General features: G+C 37.2%; 1 protein-coding gene across 1 annotated transcript in view; it reads right to left on the minus strand.

Moving 5' to 3' along the window:
• The window catches only part of OSBPL10 (oxysterol binding protein like 10), a 115,936-nt gene that overhangs the window by 81,235 nt on the left and 13,845 nt on the right, over positions 1 to 20,856 (minus strand). The window contains exons 2-3 of the mRNA XM_027639492.1: positions 2,880 to 3,055; positions 1,089 to 1,168 (exon numbers count right to left, since the gene is read on the minus strand). Of these exons, the coding sequence (XP_027495293.1) occupies positions 1,089 to 1,168; positions 2,880 to 3,055 (256 nt within the window). The remainder of the gene's footprint in view (positions 1 to 1,088; positions 1,169 to 2,879; positions 3,056 to 20,856) is intronic.

The raw sequence follows: 20,856 nt of genomic DNA on the forward strand, positions 1-20,856 counted from the left end.
ACCTCATCACAGTACACTGCAGATGCTAAACATTTAAATGGGTTCAAGAAGTGACCAGAGAACTTATTGAGGCATCAATTCATTGATGGCAACTGAGCATAAACAGTTACCATCTCTATCTAGCACAGGACCAGCAAATCAACAGCAACTGTAAGAGTATCCCAAACAAGTAGAGTTGCATCTTTCTGAGTAACTGGGTCACATCTATATAAAAACCATATTGAATTGCTATGCATAAGAATTTTAAAAGTACTGAAATACTCAAGGTATTTAAGTCTCCTTTGAAAAGGGTTTTACTTATACCACATTTGCTTCCTGACAGGTCCACATCACTCCAAAGAAACAACAAAAGGTTGGCTTTACTTCACTCACTTCAGTAAATGGCAGTCTCCTCAAAATACTCTTCATCTTCTCAAAGTCCAACTTTCAAAGATATTCAGGATCACAACTTTGACTGCAGCTAACATAACACTGATATTCTCAACATCTTGGAACAGGGAGAAATCCTTTCAGCTTGCTGTTATATGCATTTTTCTTTTAAATACAGCAAACAATTAGTCATGAGAAAAGCAATCTTTTTCATTCTCGTAAGAATATCAACAGAAATGCTTCAAGGACTGAAGAGCAGGAATTTTTGTGTGTGAGACTTCATATTAACACCAAAACCATCATCACATGATGATCTCTTTCAGATTTAGTAAAGAAGACAAAGACTGATCGCTGCTAACATCTATCTAAAGTTCCAGTAATAAAAGTCACTAAACCTTATAAAATTAAACTAATACCACTTAACACTTTTAAATACTAATCAGGACAGTACACAGGTATTTATTAATAAACTGTTTATCCAGCCACTGAATTAACCATCCCTTCATTACTTTCTCATAAATAGGACAATGTTTATTTATTTGGGTTGCCCAACTAACTTAAGTCTGCTCCAGTTAGTGACAAATGACAACTTGCTTTTATTCAAAACCCTCTAAATATCAACCCACTAACTACCGCAGCCAGTCTAGCATCCAGACCATGCTATTCTTCACCTACACCACTTAAAATGCAATAGTTACTTCTTCCACTCAATTATTTACCTTAGAATTACCTTCCTTGTGATGTTTGGCACAGGATCGAAGCTGAGTTATCCAGTATTGTTTCTCCTTTGCATCAGCAGCTAAAATAGAAACAAGGAAATGCAGGGGATCACACATAAATCAATACTCTTTTTTAGCACAAGAGGTGATGGAGCAGGGCAGAGGGGGGAAAGATTATTTACTGATTAGAATGCAGTATAAATTCTAACTTAGGCTACTTAACTCTGCTCAGGTTTTTCAGTACAAGACAGGGAAGTCTGAACTTAGGAGGCTGTGGCCAGATGGAAGAGATGAATTTACGAATCTTCTTCACAGTTATCTCCTCCAAGTGTTAGTAAAAGCAGAACTACCTCTAGATAACTTTTTTGGTTTAGATTTTTCATCCACTTTTGTTTTAATTGTCTCTTTTTGTGAAGGACAAGGGCCACACCACAGTATTTAAATCAGTAAAAGCTCTACACTCAGGCTGTCAATCAGCTACCAGACAAGCTACCAGTTCCCTGGTACTTCTCTTTTAATAGAGTTCAATTAAATCTCTCTCAAAACTTGTGTCATTCACATGCAACTTAAAGACACAAGAACAAAAATCACAATTTCCCCCTTACATCTTTAAAAGACAACTTTAAAAATTATTAAGTTTGTCTGCAGTTTATATCAGGTGGCTTCTGTGTAATATTAGTAAGTCTTTTTAGGAGAGATATTTGTTTTTGTCTTAAACAAACCACTACTATAGTAATCCTGATTAAGAATGGCAATACAGACTTTGTAATTTCAGTAAATATTTTCTCTTACTTCCTCTGCTATTAAGTATCTCAATAATTACTGACTTAGCATAGAAACTATTTACTAATTTGAATCAAATTCATAGACCTCATTAAATTAAAAGCAGCACATTGCAAGCATTTAATAATCTCAAGGGTTTGGAAAAGCATGACAATGAAACAAGTGCTCATGCTTTCTAGCTATGCAAATTCCAACACATTTTAAACAGAAATTCTCCCTGGTTGTTCCTGTGTTTCAGTTCTATGTATAAAGTGGCAACACACTGTACCACAGAGGACTCCTGCATGCTCAGTCCTACTCGACAACTGATAAACTGCAGTCAGAATAAAACTAAGAATACTTTTGTTACACTGTATTACATGTCACTTTTTTTTTAATAAGTTTTTTATAAATTCATTTGATATAAAAGTATCATGATCAATTAACCACACTGAAAATATCTGAACACTGCCTTTTTTTTTTTTTTTTTTTAGTATTCCAAAGTAACTCCTATATACCCTATATTGTCTTTCCTATATTTGGGAGAAAGGGAAGAGAAAATTTTATGTTACAAGTGCATTCAATTACTCCAAGATTGACAAGAACATAATATCTTAACAGCCTCCCACTAGCACTTTTCCCTTCTCTGACCCATCATCAGATTTATTATTGCACATTATCTGCAGCATGGTAGCAGAGGAGAACAATACTAGAAATTAAATGTTATGCTGTGGACAGCAAAGAAAGCAGCTTTTTCTTCCTTTGCAAGCGAGTAAGACATACCATTCAATCAAAATGCCACAGCAATGGATTACAGATACCATGAGGTATCTTCCAGCCCTGAAAGCCTAAACACTGTAAAGTCATATGCACTTAACTCCAGACTACTCCTCCACATGATATAGTGCATAACCACTACTGTCTGACAGCACAGGGAAGTAAAAGAGAAAGGAGATATGAGAGAAGAGATGCAGAAGCGGGAAAGGGACAGAGGAACAACTCAGCTGGCACCTCTAAGCAGCACTGTACCTTTTAATTTATACATCTCTCCATTAGCAGAGTAGACCACCAACATGTGTGGCACTTCATCACTGGGCGATATTATAGCTCCAGCTAAAGACAAGGCTCCTCTTGGCTTCTGGTTTTTACTTTGTTCATTCACGAAATACTGGAGAATCCCCGTCTCAAAGTCCAGCACAAAGTACCTGTTGAAATAAATTACAGTCATATAGTATTTCTGCTGAAGTTTTTCATGTATTTACTCAAAGAAGAACACAGATTGATCTTAAATCAAGGTCATAAATAAACAAATGAAGTTAAACTAATTTTTGTAATAACTCCATTTTATAAGGTGGTGTTATTTTGATCATTAGGCTTGATTTTCAGGGGCATGTGATTTATTCTTTTATTCATAACACAAACCATTTCAAAATAAACCAACTTCCAGAACTGCAAGATCATACAAACAAAAAATAAACTAACTGAATTGCTGGAGTGCAGTAACTGAAAGCAAAGATATTTCAGACTTAAGCGTGTCAGTCTCAAGAGTTGGAAATGTACCTTTTTTTTTCCCACAATTAAACCTATTTTTCACAACAGCACAGATCTTAAATTCCATTTCCCTGTGGAAATCATCTATGCTATTACACAGAACAATTATTTAACACTTTAACTCTTTGTCAAAAGTGGAGGGAGAATAACCACCTGGCTCAAATGAAGAAGCTACCAGCTCTCAACAGACTAGAGTGAAGATTACAGGAATGAAGATTACCCCTTCAGCTTCTTCTAAAAAAACACCCCAACAACCTGGCTAATACCACTAACATGGGCATTTTTAACACATACTATTTCTACTGTTCCTCTAGCTGAGATTAGCACAGATCATATGAATTTGTGTACGGTATTTCAGAAACTGTGATTATTCAGACTTCTGTAGCTTTGTATATCCCAAATTTACTCAGGTTACCGCTTTCTTTTGACAGTGGCATTTTGTCTTAGCCCTTTCACAATACCTCCATATGCAGAACACCTCTAACCTCTCCCATCACAGAATATTTCCAGGATTGTCTTCACAGCCAACTCAAGTTATGGTGATGATGTGTCCATCTCTTTAGTCAAGGTAAATAAGCCTGCACATGATGCAAGGAAACCTTACAGAGCTTCAGACATTTTGCTTGGGCAACCTTCCTTTGCCATAGTTATGCATAACTCTCTACTGCCACCACCTTCATATCAGAACAAAGATCAAAATCTCTTCAAATTATTGCAGATTAACAACCCTGTCCCAAAGGATTTTAAGCTAGTGCATCACTACACCGCTCACTTCTGCCCTGACTCCATCTCCCATCTCTCTGCATCCCTTCCCTCATGAAACAAATCGAAAGCCTCACTCTTGTAATCATGAAGCACATCCCTCCATTTTACAGGATATCTTCACCACAAAAAAAGGACTAGGGGAATGGCAAGTTCAATGCCAACCACCACCATATTTCCAATAGTACGGTTAAAAATAAGGATGTCCTAAATTGCCAAAATTTCAGATTACCTTACTGACTTACATTGCACCAGCCCATAACCTTTCTATTTTGTTTGACTTTTAAATGATTCTACATTACTACTCACCCACTTGCAAAGCATTTTTTCTCTTCAGTTTGCTTAGTAGGGAAAAATAGATGCTCTTAACTGCAGGGGAAAACAGCAGAAGTGGAAAATGTACAATAAAAAAAAAAAAGTCAAACTTGCACATTTCATAGTAAATTTTAATTTTGCTCATTTTCAGTTTTTCTTGTCCATTTCAAAAATATCTGTTACTTTCTCAGGAGAAAAGGAAGAGCACTAGACAGAAATTATGCCATGCCTCTGAGAAAACTATATAGTAGCTTGACCCTAGAGTTAGTGCTTCTCTGGGTTCAGCAAACAAGTCTAGACTATATACAGCAATGTCTATTCTGAGCCTGTGCCATCCTCGTTATAATTTCACTGTCCTTCTATTCAGGTACAAATAATTTATTTCAGCCTTCATTATTTGGCCATTTTTTATTGATTACTACCTTGAAAATCAGCATTGTGGTTACCGAACTACAGCTCTACAATTAACAGAAGGAGGAAAAACAGTTAAAGAAAAAAAGAAAGGAAGGAAAAAGAGAGGCAAGAAAAATAGTCTTTCCTTCTCCTATCAAGATCAAAGGATTTAGGGAAAAATGTTCCTCTGAGTCTATTAGAACAGAATCTATTAAGTTACATAAACACCAGGAGCACTTCAGCTCAGAAATCTTTGCATGTGAGACGAGCAAAGCACTCCCAGAGTGACTGTAAGCTCCATAAAGATGGGCTTTGCACTGCCATAAAGCTACCCCAGGGAAGGAAACCAGCCATTCGAGTACAGAATATACCTTTACCAGCATAATGACAACCAAAAGCAGTGACTTCTGCAAATTCCTAAATGCAGAGACAGCATCCTTCCACATCCTTGTTATCACAGCTGGAGCAGTAGTGTTACCTGGACCTTCTAGCCAACCACAACCTATTTTGTGTACAGTCTCAAAAAAACCAGAACATTATCACTGGCCTTGTACCTCAGGTTTTCAGTATTTGTGATGATGTCTCAGATGCCTGTAAAAGCATTCAACATTTTCAACAGAAATCAAGCAGTAATCTTAAGAAAGAAAAAAGTAACCAGTTCTCACAGGCCTTCACATCACCCTCAGCAAGTGTCCTGCCTTCTTTCTTATCCCAGAAGAACCAGGAACTTTTCACAGGCATCTTGGCCATGACACTGTTCACATCACACAGAATCAAGTATTTCCTTTCCAAGGGTTATGGTTTGATGTGCAATTCCCCTCTTTACCTTTCACACAGCGGTATCACAGAAAAAGACAGACAGGAACAAACTGCACAGGTAACTAGAGCCTCACAAGAGAAGAAGAGGGATAATGCACTTTGAAAAGCTGCTAACAGGATAGAAAAAGCCAGGAGAAGAAATAAGGAATTAAATGTCAAAGCAAGCAGTGCAAGGCTTTGTACAAAGGAGGTGGGGAGGGAGAACATAAAGGTATAGAAAAAACAGAAGCAGCTTTCAAAAACATCTTCTCGCATCACAGACCAAATGATGACCCAGTTCATACCATCACAAAACCACAGAAGAAATGGAGACCAGATTCTTTCATTAAATGAGGACAGAAAAGCATTACACATATAAATCAGAAAAGAAGAACATAGTACATGTCATCTCTTAGAAGTGCTGTGTAACTGTATCAAAAAGACAGGGTTGTCTTTTAACTTCAGTTCTAAAAGTCATTTGTTCTGCCTATCAGGGAAATAACAGCACTAGCCTCTCTACAACTGATTCATCTTGCCACCTGCATTTCTCCAGTGGCCTTGCTCAAACCTTTGCCTATGATGTCATATTTCTGTAATTAAATTACAGATGAACAGTAATGAAAACTAACATACTCCTTAGAGAACAGTCAGGCAGGAAGTAGCAGAGTTATGTACTAAACACACTAAAAATGAGTGTTAAACAGATATTACGAAATAACTGTTACTGACAGACATTTTCAAACGACAGTTAAATTTTTCTGTTATTCCAAAATTAGAATAACATCTTTTTTTTAATTAATAGTCATTAAAAGACTCCATCTAAAGGTAAACTAGAAAATTACCACTTTAACACATTTTTAGCAGTTTTAACTGCATAAGCACAAGTCAAAGTAGACATGTAAAATTATAGGAAAGAAAAAGCAGGCTATTTCACAAAAGAAAAGCCAACGGATTTCTCACTCTAAATTCAAATCAGTTCAGAGACTAGAGGTTTCCCACTCCTCTGGCCCAGCTTCCCTCAAGCTCCTGGGATTCACCAGGGTACTCCCACTCTGCCATTCCTAACAAATGTAGATGCATTACCAGCTGATATCAATTACAAGAGAAAACACAACACTCAGTAAACTACAAGTCTGACACTACCAGAACTGTTACTTTTTAACTCACTTGTGAGTTTGTCAGTGTGGCCTGATGATACTTCATTTCTCTTTTACTTCCCATATTTCAAAATCAGTGCCTTCTCTGAATAAATCCTAAGTCTTATAAATTCTGCAACTGTCTTAATTAAATGCTCATTGTGTTTCACTATCCCCTTTATCCATTCCCTCATTCATTCATAGCCATTTCAAATTTAAAAAAAAAATGTCAAGCAGAAGAAACATGACATATTAGGAAGTGCATCTACATTGCCTTCTGAATTCATAAAAAGGAAGGGTCAAACACAGCACCAATAAACTATTTCAACTGGATTTGCACTCACTGATAAGAGCATTTATTATAGTAATAAATATAACATTTTCTTATAATTATATAGAAGAACAGCAGCTATGCAGGTGTTCCATGAAAAAAATCAGACATTTTGACATCACAAAATATACAAAGATATCAGAAGCACATGAACATTTCCTATGTAATTTACCTCACTGGATTTAAGAATTTTCATTTTCCCATTTCCAGTCAAATTAAGCATTTCCATATTCTCCAGTGGAAAGGCATACTTTAATAAGTAAATAATAAATAATTAAACCACAACATTTCTAGGCATTTCATCATTCAGTTGCACATCCATAACATGGTGCACTGCTCGTTGAAGCTGTCACTGGGATGCAAATCTGCAGTGCACCCAGAAGTGTGTCCCAGCAGAAAAAACACTTCTTAAAATAAATTCCTCCTTTTCTGCCTTTATTCTGAACATATCCCAGAAACCAGCCACCTGTACCCAAGTTTTCACTACTCTGTAACCCCAAGAAGTTTTCCAGGTAGGATTGTTAAATCTTTCCATTGTGTAATGTATTCCTAAGGATTGGAATTCTCCTCCCATACTTCTGTCCCAGTTAAGTCAGTTTTCTGGACTAGATTTTTTACAACTTTTAGTTTGAATTTATAATGAGACATTTTTATATAGACATTTGCAGCTGGACAACTCCAGTCCCAGTCAAATCTTCAATTTTTGATTCAATGTTCTAAAAAAAAAAAAACCTCACCTCTTATGGAAAGCAGTATTGTATGAATTACATCACTGGGTTCATAAACTAGCCTACACTGGAGTCCATGTTTCATAGTTGGACTGTGTCTAACTCCAGATTTTATGTTTAAAATTGGTATGGATGCCTGAATACTGCACAGGAGTATAGACAAATCCTTTTGACTAAAGACAAAAATCTTCCAATTTCCCATAATCTCCAAACAATAAAATGGTTTTCATTACATGACGACCTAACACAGCAACTACTTCTGGATAGAGAGGGATGCTGGCTTGTTTCTACAGCAGGCTAGCCTTGTTTCACCTTTTTGGAGATATTTTTTTTTTCCCCAGTTACTTTCTTATTGATGGACAGAGGAGCTTTTCTCTCTAAAACACCACTTTAGCTCTTTCACAGACACCTATTCTCCTAAGCCAGTCTCACAATATGCACTTTATGATCCACTTTTTATTTTGTTTTAACCATGAAAATGCAAATTTTTTAAATAAAATACGTTTAGTTGAAACAGGGCAATCTTCACGCTGATTTAAAACATTAATAATCTTTAAACATTTAAAAATTTAAAACATTAATACACTTCCCTATCATATTAGAAAAGTAACAATTCATGTTTTCCCTTCTCAGACTGCTGAATTCATCATTCCAGACAATGTGTCAAAAACTATGCTCTACTACATACTTCAGCATCAAATTAACTCAAGAACAGAAGCAGCTCACAGCAGAAGAATTTCACTACCTTCTCCTTCAATCACTTTGTTCTCAACATTTCTGACTTTCCAAACATATGTTTTCCTTATATTCCATTCCAATTTCCCCTCAGTCACTGTCAGCACATGTTCCTCAGTGTTTCCATAATCCTCTAAAGGAGAATTTTCAAGAATAAGGAGTCAAACTATTCTAGAATTCTCTCTTTTTTTTAAGTAGTATAAAAACAGATAAGAATTATGGGATAAAAAGCAAAGTACTGTGTCAAAGAAAAGCAAAGTTTATGGTTGCAGTAAATGAATGATACGTCACACAGAAATATTTCATTTTTAGGCCATTATTAGGCCATCCTGGACATCATATTTATGTAATTACTTAATTTTTTTTTTTCCTTTTACCTTAAGCCATAAGATTAATGGAATTATTTATGCCAAAAAAGATAAAGCATGGCACATACACATTTGACAGTCAAGGACTTGATTATTAAAAATTATCTCTAAAGTTGTCGTTTAAAGACAGATGATTAGGAGAACATGCTTACATTTCAGTAACTCTAACATCCTTTATGCATTGAGGTTCCTCAATTTTTTCCTCATTTTCTAACATAAGAAAGCATAGAAGCCACCATATTCATTAAAAGCTTTACTGACTTTGAGCATCTGTGTATGAAAACTGAATTTTTAGAACAGTAATTTCTCTGCATTATTGTAACTGCATATCAGTCAAGATGAACTACAATTTACTGGATACTTTTAGAGGTGTTCCACACCTACAATGGAGATAAGAAACAGAGGAAGTATTATCCACAGCTCAGAGATGGACAGCTTGTTTTTGATGATCATGCCCTTCATGATTTTAACATCCAAAGAATTCTCACACAAATAAAATATTAAGATAAATCTCCTTTCCTGTATTCTCGTGTCCCAGGGAGTTCTCTTTATAAACCAAAATGTCACTTCTTCCTCAGTACCTACAGAAACTACAATTGCTACTGACCAGCTCATCAGGTCATCACCACCTGCTTGCAATGCCAATTATTTTCAACTGTCTGAAATTCTCTGTATTCGGCAACAGATTTTAAGGAAAAAGAGACTACAGTCAGAATAAATATTAAGAGCTGCTCAGGGGTTGCTTTTTAGGAAGGAAGGAGGAAGAATAGGGCTAAAAATAATGCATCCATTTCTATCCACCAGGCTTTGAGTTCATACAGAATTGTGGAAAAGTACATTCATCATATAATCTATGCTTCAGTACAACATGGTCATGCTGAGGACTAGCAATTGCAGTTTAGGGGCAAACACATAAACAAAAGGTACACAGTTGAGTTTGATACCATGAACAGCACTTACTGCTCACAGCCCACCACGCTGGCTGGCTACTCGAGGCTACTTTGTGTCATTTAGCAGTCCTTACCATCTTCTTTTACTTGCTCTAAATTCACAACTATTTAACAATTAAGCAGTACTATGGATCAAGAGAAAAGTGTAGCATTGACATAACTGGGGGAATAAATGGGCTGCTGTAATTTTAATTCTGTGAATCTTATTATCCAGCTTGATTCAGGTCACAGATTAAAAACAGAGCTTCCAGGAAGGAAAATATGTTTTCCTTCAAAAGAAAAACAACCAAGATGTAAAATAAAACAAGAACAGAGTACTTATTTGTCACTTCTAATGATCTGCATGTAATGAAAGGATGTTAACCTTTAGAAAGATACACTTCTATGTAACTTTAAAACAAGGTACAGGAAAAATGCAGGAGAGGATTAGTCACACACACCCCACTCCATTCCCCACGTGAGGGACACATACACAAGACCCTGTAGTTAAATCGGTTCTCACTGAAGCCAGGTACACAAGAGTCATTTGCAATCATCTGGATGCAAAAACGAAGGAAGCTGTCCGGTTTATCCTCTCTCATCCCACCTTTCCACCTTATCCAGGAGCAAGACTTTGCACCTTTGATAGAGTAAAATTAGAGACCTACTTTGGAGCCTGTATTAACAACTGCTTCTCTGCTCCAAATCTTTGTGCAGTATTATTCTGTTCCAGCTAGCAGTAAAAACCTCACCAACAAACAAGGCAGCTATCAGAAATCAGTACTTCACAGAATACGCTGATTTGGAAGGGACCCACAAGGATTATTGAGTCCAATCAAGAAAATCAATGATGTTTAGCTTGTGAAAAAAGCTTTTACATACTAATATTTGTGATTCCCTCTACTCACATTAGCAGTTATCAAAACTGCTGCTGAGCAAACAGCTGCATCATCACACAGTTTTAAATGTTTCCCAAAATTACACCAGCCATGCCAGGAATCTTATTGCCTATTCTTTTCTGTAACACAAACCCCCACTAAAACTGTAAGCAATACAGAAATATTTGACCTTGCACAAAAACACGTCACTTTTTTGCTTGACACTTTCTGTAATAAGTTCCAAAAGATCTGACAGGTTTGGCAAGCACATCAAAAATTGCCTAGTGCCTAGCATCAACTCATCTTTCACAAAGTACTTTTAAAATACAGAATGAAATAAACACCTTAGAAGGTGGCCTAACATAACAAAAATACAGCTCTCCAACAAGCTAAATAACCAATTCTGGAAGCCTGAAAAGCTGAACCAAAGGCTCTACAATGTAGATTAAACACACTAAGAAAATGTAAGCATCCATAGACCTATTTGAAGTAAAGTAATCACAAAGAAGGCAGCTGCTCAGAGCGCTAATGAGTCCAGCAGTGACTGACAGTACTATACATTATTCTTTCAGTAGTCTCTGTTCTAAGTAGGGACATGCACACACACACAGAAAACACATTGCCAGGACAGTAATATATGAAGACAGATCACTAATGAAGTCAGATTTCATCAAGGGCAGTATTTTATCGAGATTTCTGTCTGCTACTTGCCACATTCTGCAGGAGACTTTGTGGATTCAAAAGAGATGATGTGACCTTTGCTTGGTCTTCTGCTACTTGCTATCACAACATCCACAAATGAATCGAATATATGCATTTGGCAGACTGTTTATCACGAAACATAATGAGAAACAAGCAGCAAATTCAGCCACTTTATATAATGTCCCCACAACACACACTGGGAGCCTGGAATTGCTGGGTTTGTATCAGCATTACCATGCAACAGAGTTTAAAGAAAATCACATCCCACTGAATCTGTGTGAGTCAGCCAGGTCTTAATCACAATTTTATCTCAGAATACTATCATCTATAATCCAAATTCCCTACAATTTGCAGCTACTTAATTTTGTCAATCCCAAACATAAACAACCCCTGAAAAAGGCTGCTAAAGAAAAAACATGTATTCCATTGAAATATCCCCACAACCCTCTCCTTCACCTTCAGCAACTAGTGTCTGCCCTCTGAACTACATTACTAGAAGGTCATAAAATGTATGAAGGAAGGAGTAAATCCTCACACAGTCACCCACCCTGTGTCTAATACACAATATCTTCTGCTGGCACCATTCTAAACTTTATTATCATTTACCTCTTACATGAGGGAAATGAATCAAACCCCTATTAGCAGAGGAAAAGCTGATTTCTCTGACTTATGCCTTCCAACTCTTTCTCTCTTCTGCAACAACTTGTATTTCTCACTGGTAAGAATTAACCCAGCACTACTGTTACTGGATATTATATCCCATCTAGGGGAGGAACCTTCACACATCAAACATCTGTAGATTTTTAGAGCTCCCTTTGCTGCCGTATACAAAAGAACACTCAGCTATGAGACAACCAATATGACCCCGAGTTTTTACGCCTGATGTTAGTTACGATTCCATCTGGAGATAAAATACTTTCAGAGACTGAAATATTAATGAAACAAATAACAAAGGCACAGAGAGTGACCCTGGACAACAGCACAAACACTGAAGCTGAGAAGGAGGCAATCACTGGATGACAAACCAAGAGATGGCCTAACACCTCCAGGCATGAGTATCAAGCAAACTATTCAGCTAATCAGATCACAAAACAGACTGCAAACAGAAGTAGCTCAAATTACAAGGCTAGTCTACCTTCAATTAGAGCAGCTGCAGAGTAGTTCAGCTACTTTCAAATACTGCTTTTTGCTCAATTTAACAATGAGAGTACAGAAATTAAGAGTATCATTCGAGTCACATCTTGACTCAATTATACAGACAAAAGGAGTCTGTTATCTCAGCCCAAAAGTATTAGGTCTGCATGTCTCCAAATTAAAAGCCGGGGAAATTATCTATGCAGGTGAACCCTAATGAATATGTTCCTCAGGTCACATATTCAACACCAACAGCCTATAGTGGTAAGTCACAAAACTTCAGGGAGTTGACCTGCATATAAACAAGAGCAAATGTCAATGCAAGCAAATTAGCCATTGGAGTTCTTTCCAATTCATTTTTACTGCTTACTGGAAACCAAGGCTGCTTTAAGACACACTGTAAAAACCCCTAAGTCACAGGGAAGACATGCAACTGTATTGTAAATTCTATTCTAACAACTGCACTATTTTGTATACAGTAATTATTGAATAAAACTGCTGAATCACTGAACTACCTTCACTGTTACTTGTCTCTTCCCTCATTTTTTATTACTGAACATGAAACATAAAAAATTATATAGGATTCATAAACTCTTAATTAAAAGATGTCACCAACCTAGAAGTTTTCAATAGAAAAATGTTGCTAAAAATTAATTAGAACAGTCACATGTCATGGTTTATTGAGATAGAACATCAGTTTTATTACAACCACTCTGCTGCCAACAAGAAAGAGACAATTTGCAGAGGAAATGAAGTGGAGGTATGAAGGAGTAGACAAGCAGAACAGTTTGGCAACAGCATGTGCCAAAAGATTTTCATTAAATCTACCTAAAACTGAATAAACAGAAATCTGAAGAATCATTTAACACTACAGTCTAAAAAAGCACTCTGCTAGCTAGACTTCCAGCCACACGCAGAACAAAACATTCTCCTGCACTGGATTGTAGGTACATTAGGCTAATTATTAGATTAGTGAAGATTGAGATTTTTTTCTACTTCTCGCCAATTTCAGAGATATTTAATTCTGTTCAAGTTACTTATATGAGATCCTAAAGAACATGACATTCCCACAGAAATGAAAATCCTTCCAAAAATTGCATTTAATCTGATTTACATTTTATGTATTTCCATGGATGAAGACTTAGAAAATTAGCACAGACATTCTCTTATCATTGTTAGTATTCTGTGTGAATAATTCCATTCCAAAACTACTTTACTGAAGCAAATACATAAAGTAGCTTTGGTATTTCTCAATATATACAATTCCTTTATGATCAGTTAACTAAAATGAATAGGAAAAGAAGGTTAAACATAACGTATGAGTCCTTTAAACTCCAAATCACTCACTTTTAGGTAGAAATACAGTGTCTTGTACGTTTACATCACAGTCCACAGCAATGGTGCAAAATAAACAGCAACTATTCCCCCAAAACCTCAGTAAAGTGTTACATCACATCACTGGGCAAACTGAGAAAAAGCAGCCCTTAGAAAGCACAAGTGAAATCAGTTGTAATTTCTCTCTCTCTCTCCTCAAGGAAGAATTGCTGATTTGCACTTTAAAAACCTGGTTCAGCTGAACTAGTCTTCCCTTATTTGGTGTCAAGTCAGAGCTACTTCTCTGTCATTTTCTTTTCTTTGTTCCCATCACTGGCGAGCAGCAGTACACAGCACCTGGTCCCTGTAGAGCCAATACAATAATAAGAGTTGGAGTTAGCTAAAGAATAACGTGGCCGAGTCAGTCTTTGGGTAGGAGAGGAACTTTGCAGAGTCATCAATACAGCAGGAGAGAAATCCAACTCCTCCACAACTACATGCATCACATAAAAACCACTGGCCAGTATTTTCACCTGCAGGTCTGTGATGGACACACATGACCCTAGGCCATAATTTCATTCAGGCCAACTAAGGAGCAACAGGTCTCATGCCGTGTGCTGAACCTGCAAGCTGAAAAGCTCCTGGTTCATGTATAAGGGAGTGAAGGTGCCTCAGAAAAAATATTTCAAAAGGTGGTTTCAAAACCCAAAAATGCAAGATGATCAAAGTACAGAACAAGGTAACAGCTAAATTGAAGACATCCATCTTGTTTACACTACTATGAGCAGCCAACTACTTCACTCCACAAATATTACCGACAGGATGGATCCAAGTGGAGCTCTCCCTGAACTGCAGCCGGACTACATGCCACATGACTCTCCCCCGGAGCAGGGATGCCTCCCAAGGTTTGAGATTCCTTATCTGAGACCAAAAGATCCTTCCTTACCCTAAGCAGAGATCCCTTACCTGTGACAGATCCTTGGGAACAAACTTATAGCATGTTGAATTAATACTAATGAAATATTGCTAATCCATGTGGCTGCTTATTATAAACACTGTACATTAGACATAAACTATTGCCCAAGTCTGAGATTAAGACAGGATCCAGCCACACATACTCTCCATAAGGAGTTAAGAAAGCAAGGGGGTCCACTCTGAACCTTGTGACTTCACATGAGGGTCCTCTTTACTCTTTGTATCTCTGGTCCATGTGTGAATCATTCTAACTTGATTTCAATTCCATTTTCCTGTGTACGTTTCTTCCATTCAGTAATTAATAAGGTGAACCCTGCCATCAAGCTTATTCAACTTTGTTAAACCATTGCTAAACGTTTTCTAATTCCATCGAATTTACTGAACTCTGTCAATTTATTATTATAGCTCAATAAAACATACTTTGCACCATTTAACACCAGCAGTCCCACCAAATTAGTTTCCACCGTACTCACATTTTAAAATTACAAAACTCTTTTTTCTATATTACATTATGTATGTTTCTGTCAAATCCCCTGTTGCATCTTAGTGAATTACTGAGGAGTCATATTGGCTGATCAGCTGGCAAGTAGATATTTTCAAATAAAATTTGACGTCATTCTTAACACAAAAGCAATCAGTCTGCTCTACAAAAAGACATAAAACCTATCAGAGCACTGAAATTCACTGGTAACTTTTAAAAGCTTAACATAATTTCTGCTGTCATTGCTATAGTTAGGAATTACACTACTTATAAAAACAATTTGGAAATTGCAGATCTAATCTACCCTCCCACACAAATAAAAGTAACTCCTTTGCCATAACTGAAATTATGAACTTTTGAGCTATGAACAGCTATGAACCAACAGCTTCAAAAGAGAAGTTTAAATTCTTCACTTTTGCAATAAACCACTTAAAGAAATAATGCCAATAATTAAAATATTATAGCAAAACCAATTTCTTTTAAACATGCTGACAATGTCTCTGCTTATCAATGGCATAAAACAGAATCACCTGCCTGTAAAAGACAAAACAATGGCACAATGAACTAAATCAACAAGAGAAATAAAACAACTTCAGATTTTTACAGATCCTCTTGGGTCAGGTTTGTGCTCTCCTCTTTAAGGTAAAGGTAAAACCAGCATTAAATATAGTATAGCAAAGCAGCAGGAGTTTTTCCACATGACAGGAAGCAACACCAAATTGTGAGATATCTATTAAACTTGAAATTTAATGGTTCTAGCAACCAGCTGGGACCCCAGATCTTGTTTTCAGTGCCTGAACATCTAGGCTACAGTACGAACATCCTCATCAACCTGCAGATTCATAACAATGCAATGCTATAGGGAGATTTGGAAGAAGGAAATATTAAGTTTTTATAGCTTAACCATTTCCTCAACCAGCAGTATGTTTTCCTTCAGTTACCAAAAGTCTGCAGCTTTAAAAATCAGAAGGAAGCAAAATTACATTACCACATTACATTCTCTTCAGTAATGACTTAGAATTTATTTTAATGTCTTTCGTGCAAGTGCAGTTTAAAGAGTTCTTCCACCCAGATTTTTTTCCTTGTCCTTAATTATGATTTGGGGATGGGGGGGATGGGGGGGGGGAATCAATGATGTGGTAAGTACTTCTCTATTTCTCCACTTGTTTCTAGTTTTCTTTTAGTTTATTCTCAAATGTTATGAACTGTTTGTAAACAGTCTCAATAGATGGTGTTACTTAGCTGATAGTTTCTCTTATCTGGCACCACAAATAGACAACACATGATTCCATTTCTTTCCCTTCCCTCTCCCCCTCCCCCCCAGCAAAATAACTCATTGTATCTGAGACACTCAAATTACAATCAGAAATACTCAAGCAAAGAAACAGGAGGGAGGGAAAAATCCAAAAAGAAATGTTAGTGCCAACTGCAAACTGAAACTAAGGAGAGATGTACTTTTTTTAACAGCCATTTCAAAAAACCATTTCTCAAAAGAAAACATTGTAAAGAAATACTACTCAGTCACTTTAGGGAGCACAAACTTTTAAGTCCTATTTTCTAATAGTGATTTGACATCTGAAGGTTACTCCTGCTCTGCAGTGCTCTCTACTACCTGCCTTCACCACACTCCTCAGTACTCACACTGGTTCTGCACTGCAGCACTTGACAAGGCACCCTTCCCTGCTTTTCATTCGATTTTGAGCAGTGACAAGCAGGCCGTAGGATAAAGGAACAGGGGAAAAGAAACAAAAATAAAAAAGGCACAAACCACTTGGAGGAAAGTCCTTAATAAGAGACTAAAACACCAGCAATAATTTTAAGCATTACCCTAGACTCCTCTAGGAAACCCTGTGCTTGCTGTTAGAACTGCAGCAGCCACCTTGCCTACTATGCAGTCTCTGGAAGAATGACAGAGCAGGAAACGATACACAAGACAAATTTCAGGAAGAAATTCAATAGCAGAGATTTCAAGAAACAGAACTTTATTCCTGTGAAGGGAATGACATACGGTGGGCATTTTTTCCTTCAGCAGTTAAATATGCCACAACTTAACTGAACCTCCGAACCCACTGCTAGCAATGCACACAGAAAGAAGGTGGGAGGGGGTGGCATAAATCAACTCCCAAGTGTAAAATTCTCTTTAAAACAGAAGAGACTCACCACAATAAGTACCTAACAGAAGACAATGCAACCAACTAACCAAAAACATAAGCACAGAACAAGTTGAGATGATAAGTAAGTAAATTGCCAGAGCAGAGATACAGTGGTTTTCACATTTCCAGAACAAAGTTAGTTGCATAATTCTATTATTTTTCTTTTAAAAAACATGCAATCCATGATTCCAATAATTAAATCCAGTTGAGGGAATTATTTAATGTAAGTTAAAACTCAACATGAGTAGAGTAGGTATTTTCAGTCTCTCAGACATCTGTTCCTGATGTCCTGACACCATCTCAAGGAAAAAAATCTGTGAGAAACTGCACTATATTTTTTCCTATACCAGCTGCTTTCTCTATTACTACTGACAGTTCCACTAAGCTTTCCAGCTCCCTCAGTCAAGGCATCTATTCCACACCACTTGTGCTCAATCTGCTCAAGCATCACTTCTGAAAAACCAATTTTTAAGCTCAAAGCTTCATGTCATTAACCTCCTCTCTGGAACCTGAGGTTACAGCTCATCTACCTCTAATTTTTAGCACTTTAACATTTTCGTGCCTGATCTCCTTACTTTCAAGTTTTCTTCTCTTCAGTTCATATCCTATAGCACTACCCCCCCCACACTTTCCATAGAGTATCAAAAGCAAGGTCAAATAAACAGGAGAGATCCTTAGAACATGCAAAGGACAACAGGTACGATTTATCCGATCCTAGAGAAAAGCTTCATATTCAACTGCAACCTATTTGTTCAGAGCAAGAAGGAGCAAGATTATATCTCACAGCTGCTCAGCCTTTCTCCTCAAGGCTTTAAGTCTTTAATTTGAAAACTAGCATAGAGAAAATATAAGAACCTAAGTTATGAGCACCTGTAAGCAGCTACAGTCTGCTCAGAAAGTCCAGCTATTTCCTGCAGCTCATCCCTCACCTCTGGGACTCCCATCAGGACCCCTATGCCCAAAGAAGCAGCCACCTAAGCCTCCTCAATGCACAGGGAGACACTTCCAATACTTTTCCCAAACCAACAGCAAAACAGTGTGCTACAGGAAGCCCTGAGCTCTAGGTCTGAATGATCTGCCAGCCTTTAGTCCACAGCACAGCAAAAATACAGCATCCATTACAGGATTTCTTTTGGCCAACAACATTTAAACCATTGAATGAAGTAAGCTATGCCATGCCCACGGTCTAGCTCTTGGGCCCAGGGGCTGTGACCCAGCTCACTGCAGCTCAACAACTATCACCAGTCTGAGCCCACAGGGGCAGATGAACCCCAGGCCACGTAGAGCTGAGCAAACCAAAGCTGGGCTTGGGCAGCTGTCACAAATCACCACAGCAAAACACTCCTGACTGGCATCACCTGTCTACACCCCGTAAGCAGCACAGGGCACACAAGGACATAGAGGCTGGAAAAGCACTGGATTACAGGAAAGCTGCAGAATGAAACTAATAATTTGAACCTCTGAGCCCCTGGCAAGGACAGAGCAGCTGAACAAGGCTGTCACAACCCACAGGTTATCAATTGCTCACTGCAACTGATTCTCACGTTTGTACTCTCATCTGAAAACTTTGCTTTAAGGTACTGGCTGTTCTCACAACTCCTTACGACTATTAAGTCTAAATTAGTATCTTAATTAGAAAAGAAGGAATATGAGTAACAGTGCTTTTCCCAGCTTAATTACATTTTCACTGGGGTTTTTACTATCAAAATACAACAACTGGGAGGAAAACTAGCAGTTCTGCTAGCAATTTATTTAATGACAGAAGAAAGCCAAGGAATTAGAGGTTTCTGGTATGCCAGCCTCTGGTTGTATTTTTCTCACCCAGAAGCAAAGAGACCCAGCCAGATAGAACTACTCCCAGACCAGGTGCCCCACCTTTCATTTCTTTGGAAAATTACCAACTTTTCGCTAACCAGTGCAATCTGGGACTTGGAAGGAGAAGAGGATATTCTGAAATACACCTCAATAGCATGTTTAGATTAAAGCCCTCCCAGAAGAGAGAAGCAAAGGAAAAGAAAAATACGAACCACATATTTTATCAGCAATCTCCAGATCCCTTGCACTATATCACCCCAATGATGAATTTCCTTGGCACACTAAACGGCATTCCTTACTGGGTGTGGAACAATTGCAGACATACTGTATGAAGCCTGGTAAGTATTAAATAAAATGTATACATAGACTTAACTGGACAGGAATGGGATCAATTATAACTGTAGTTTTTACAAACAGAATAGAGAACTACAGAAATGCCTTGGGACTTCCAAAACATCTTGAACAAAACAAACAGAACAGTTAACGGCAACAGAGAGGCAGAGATGGAATGCAAGTACAGCATGGTGAGTTTCAAATAAATTCACTGAATTTCACAGAGTGATCTTCTACAACAGGAAGTAACTATATTAATAAAGATTATCATACTACATAAGAATTTTTTTTTCCTCAGGAGTGGCCAGTATAAGTAGTTTGTATTATCATTATATATTTAAAAAATGGTAGAAAAAGTTTCAAGTATATTCAAAACTACTCCTAGTTTATTTTTAGATCAACTAGATTTCAGGTTGACATCTTTTCAATATTCAGAAGCTACTTTGTTAAAGCCAACTTTTTAAGAACACAAACCTATCAAAGGAAGGTACTGACTGTACTGTATTACAGTAATGCAATCCAACAAGATTCAAAGCAAAACCACATCCTATCAATGGATATTGTTGCATAAATTTTCAATTAGCTGCCTTGAGTCAGCAAAGTTTTATAGAGGTTGTGTCACAGTTCACCAACTTCTCTGCCAGACCTTCACAGTTCATCCTTGTTTTGCAATGCCCTGTCCTCAGCAAGAATCACTGCCAGGAGCCAGAAACTTCACTGTTACTTTCTAGCCCACGGCTAAAAACATAAAGGCATAAGAGACCTCAAGAAATAATAACCTTCCTGTAAGCTGAAAAATCAATGTTTAGATTTGAAAACCATCTTGTAATCAATTAAAGTCACCTGCAGACCTCAGTTTTACACCAAGAAAAGCAAAACAATATATATTTAAATTGGCGATGACTTGATGATGTGCTATTAAGAGATCCAGCACCTCTTCCTCTAACGTCAGTAGTGTTAAGCATCACATCTGATGCTTGTTCAAATTTTGTGAAGTACCCATGGTATTTTCAGATGAAAAATAAAACTTTTTTTAAAAGAGAATTTTAAGAAAACACTATCACCATAAATATGGTGCTAAAAGTTTAAAAAATAGACCCGTTCCAAACAACCCAGTTTAAATATTTTATTCTTACTGAGTAATGCATTACAATATTGTAATATTGACAAGGATG

This window comes from Corapipo altera, unplaced genomic scaffold (genome assembly GCF_003945725.1).
Source record: "Corapipo altera isolate COAL_440 unplaced genomic scaffold, ASM394572v1 44, whole genome shotgun sequence".
In the NCBI taxonomy this organism is placed as follows: Eukaryota; Metazoa; Chordata; class Aves; order Passeriformes; family Pipridae; genus Corapipo; species Corapipo altera.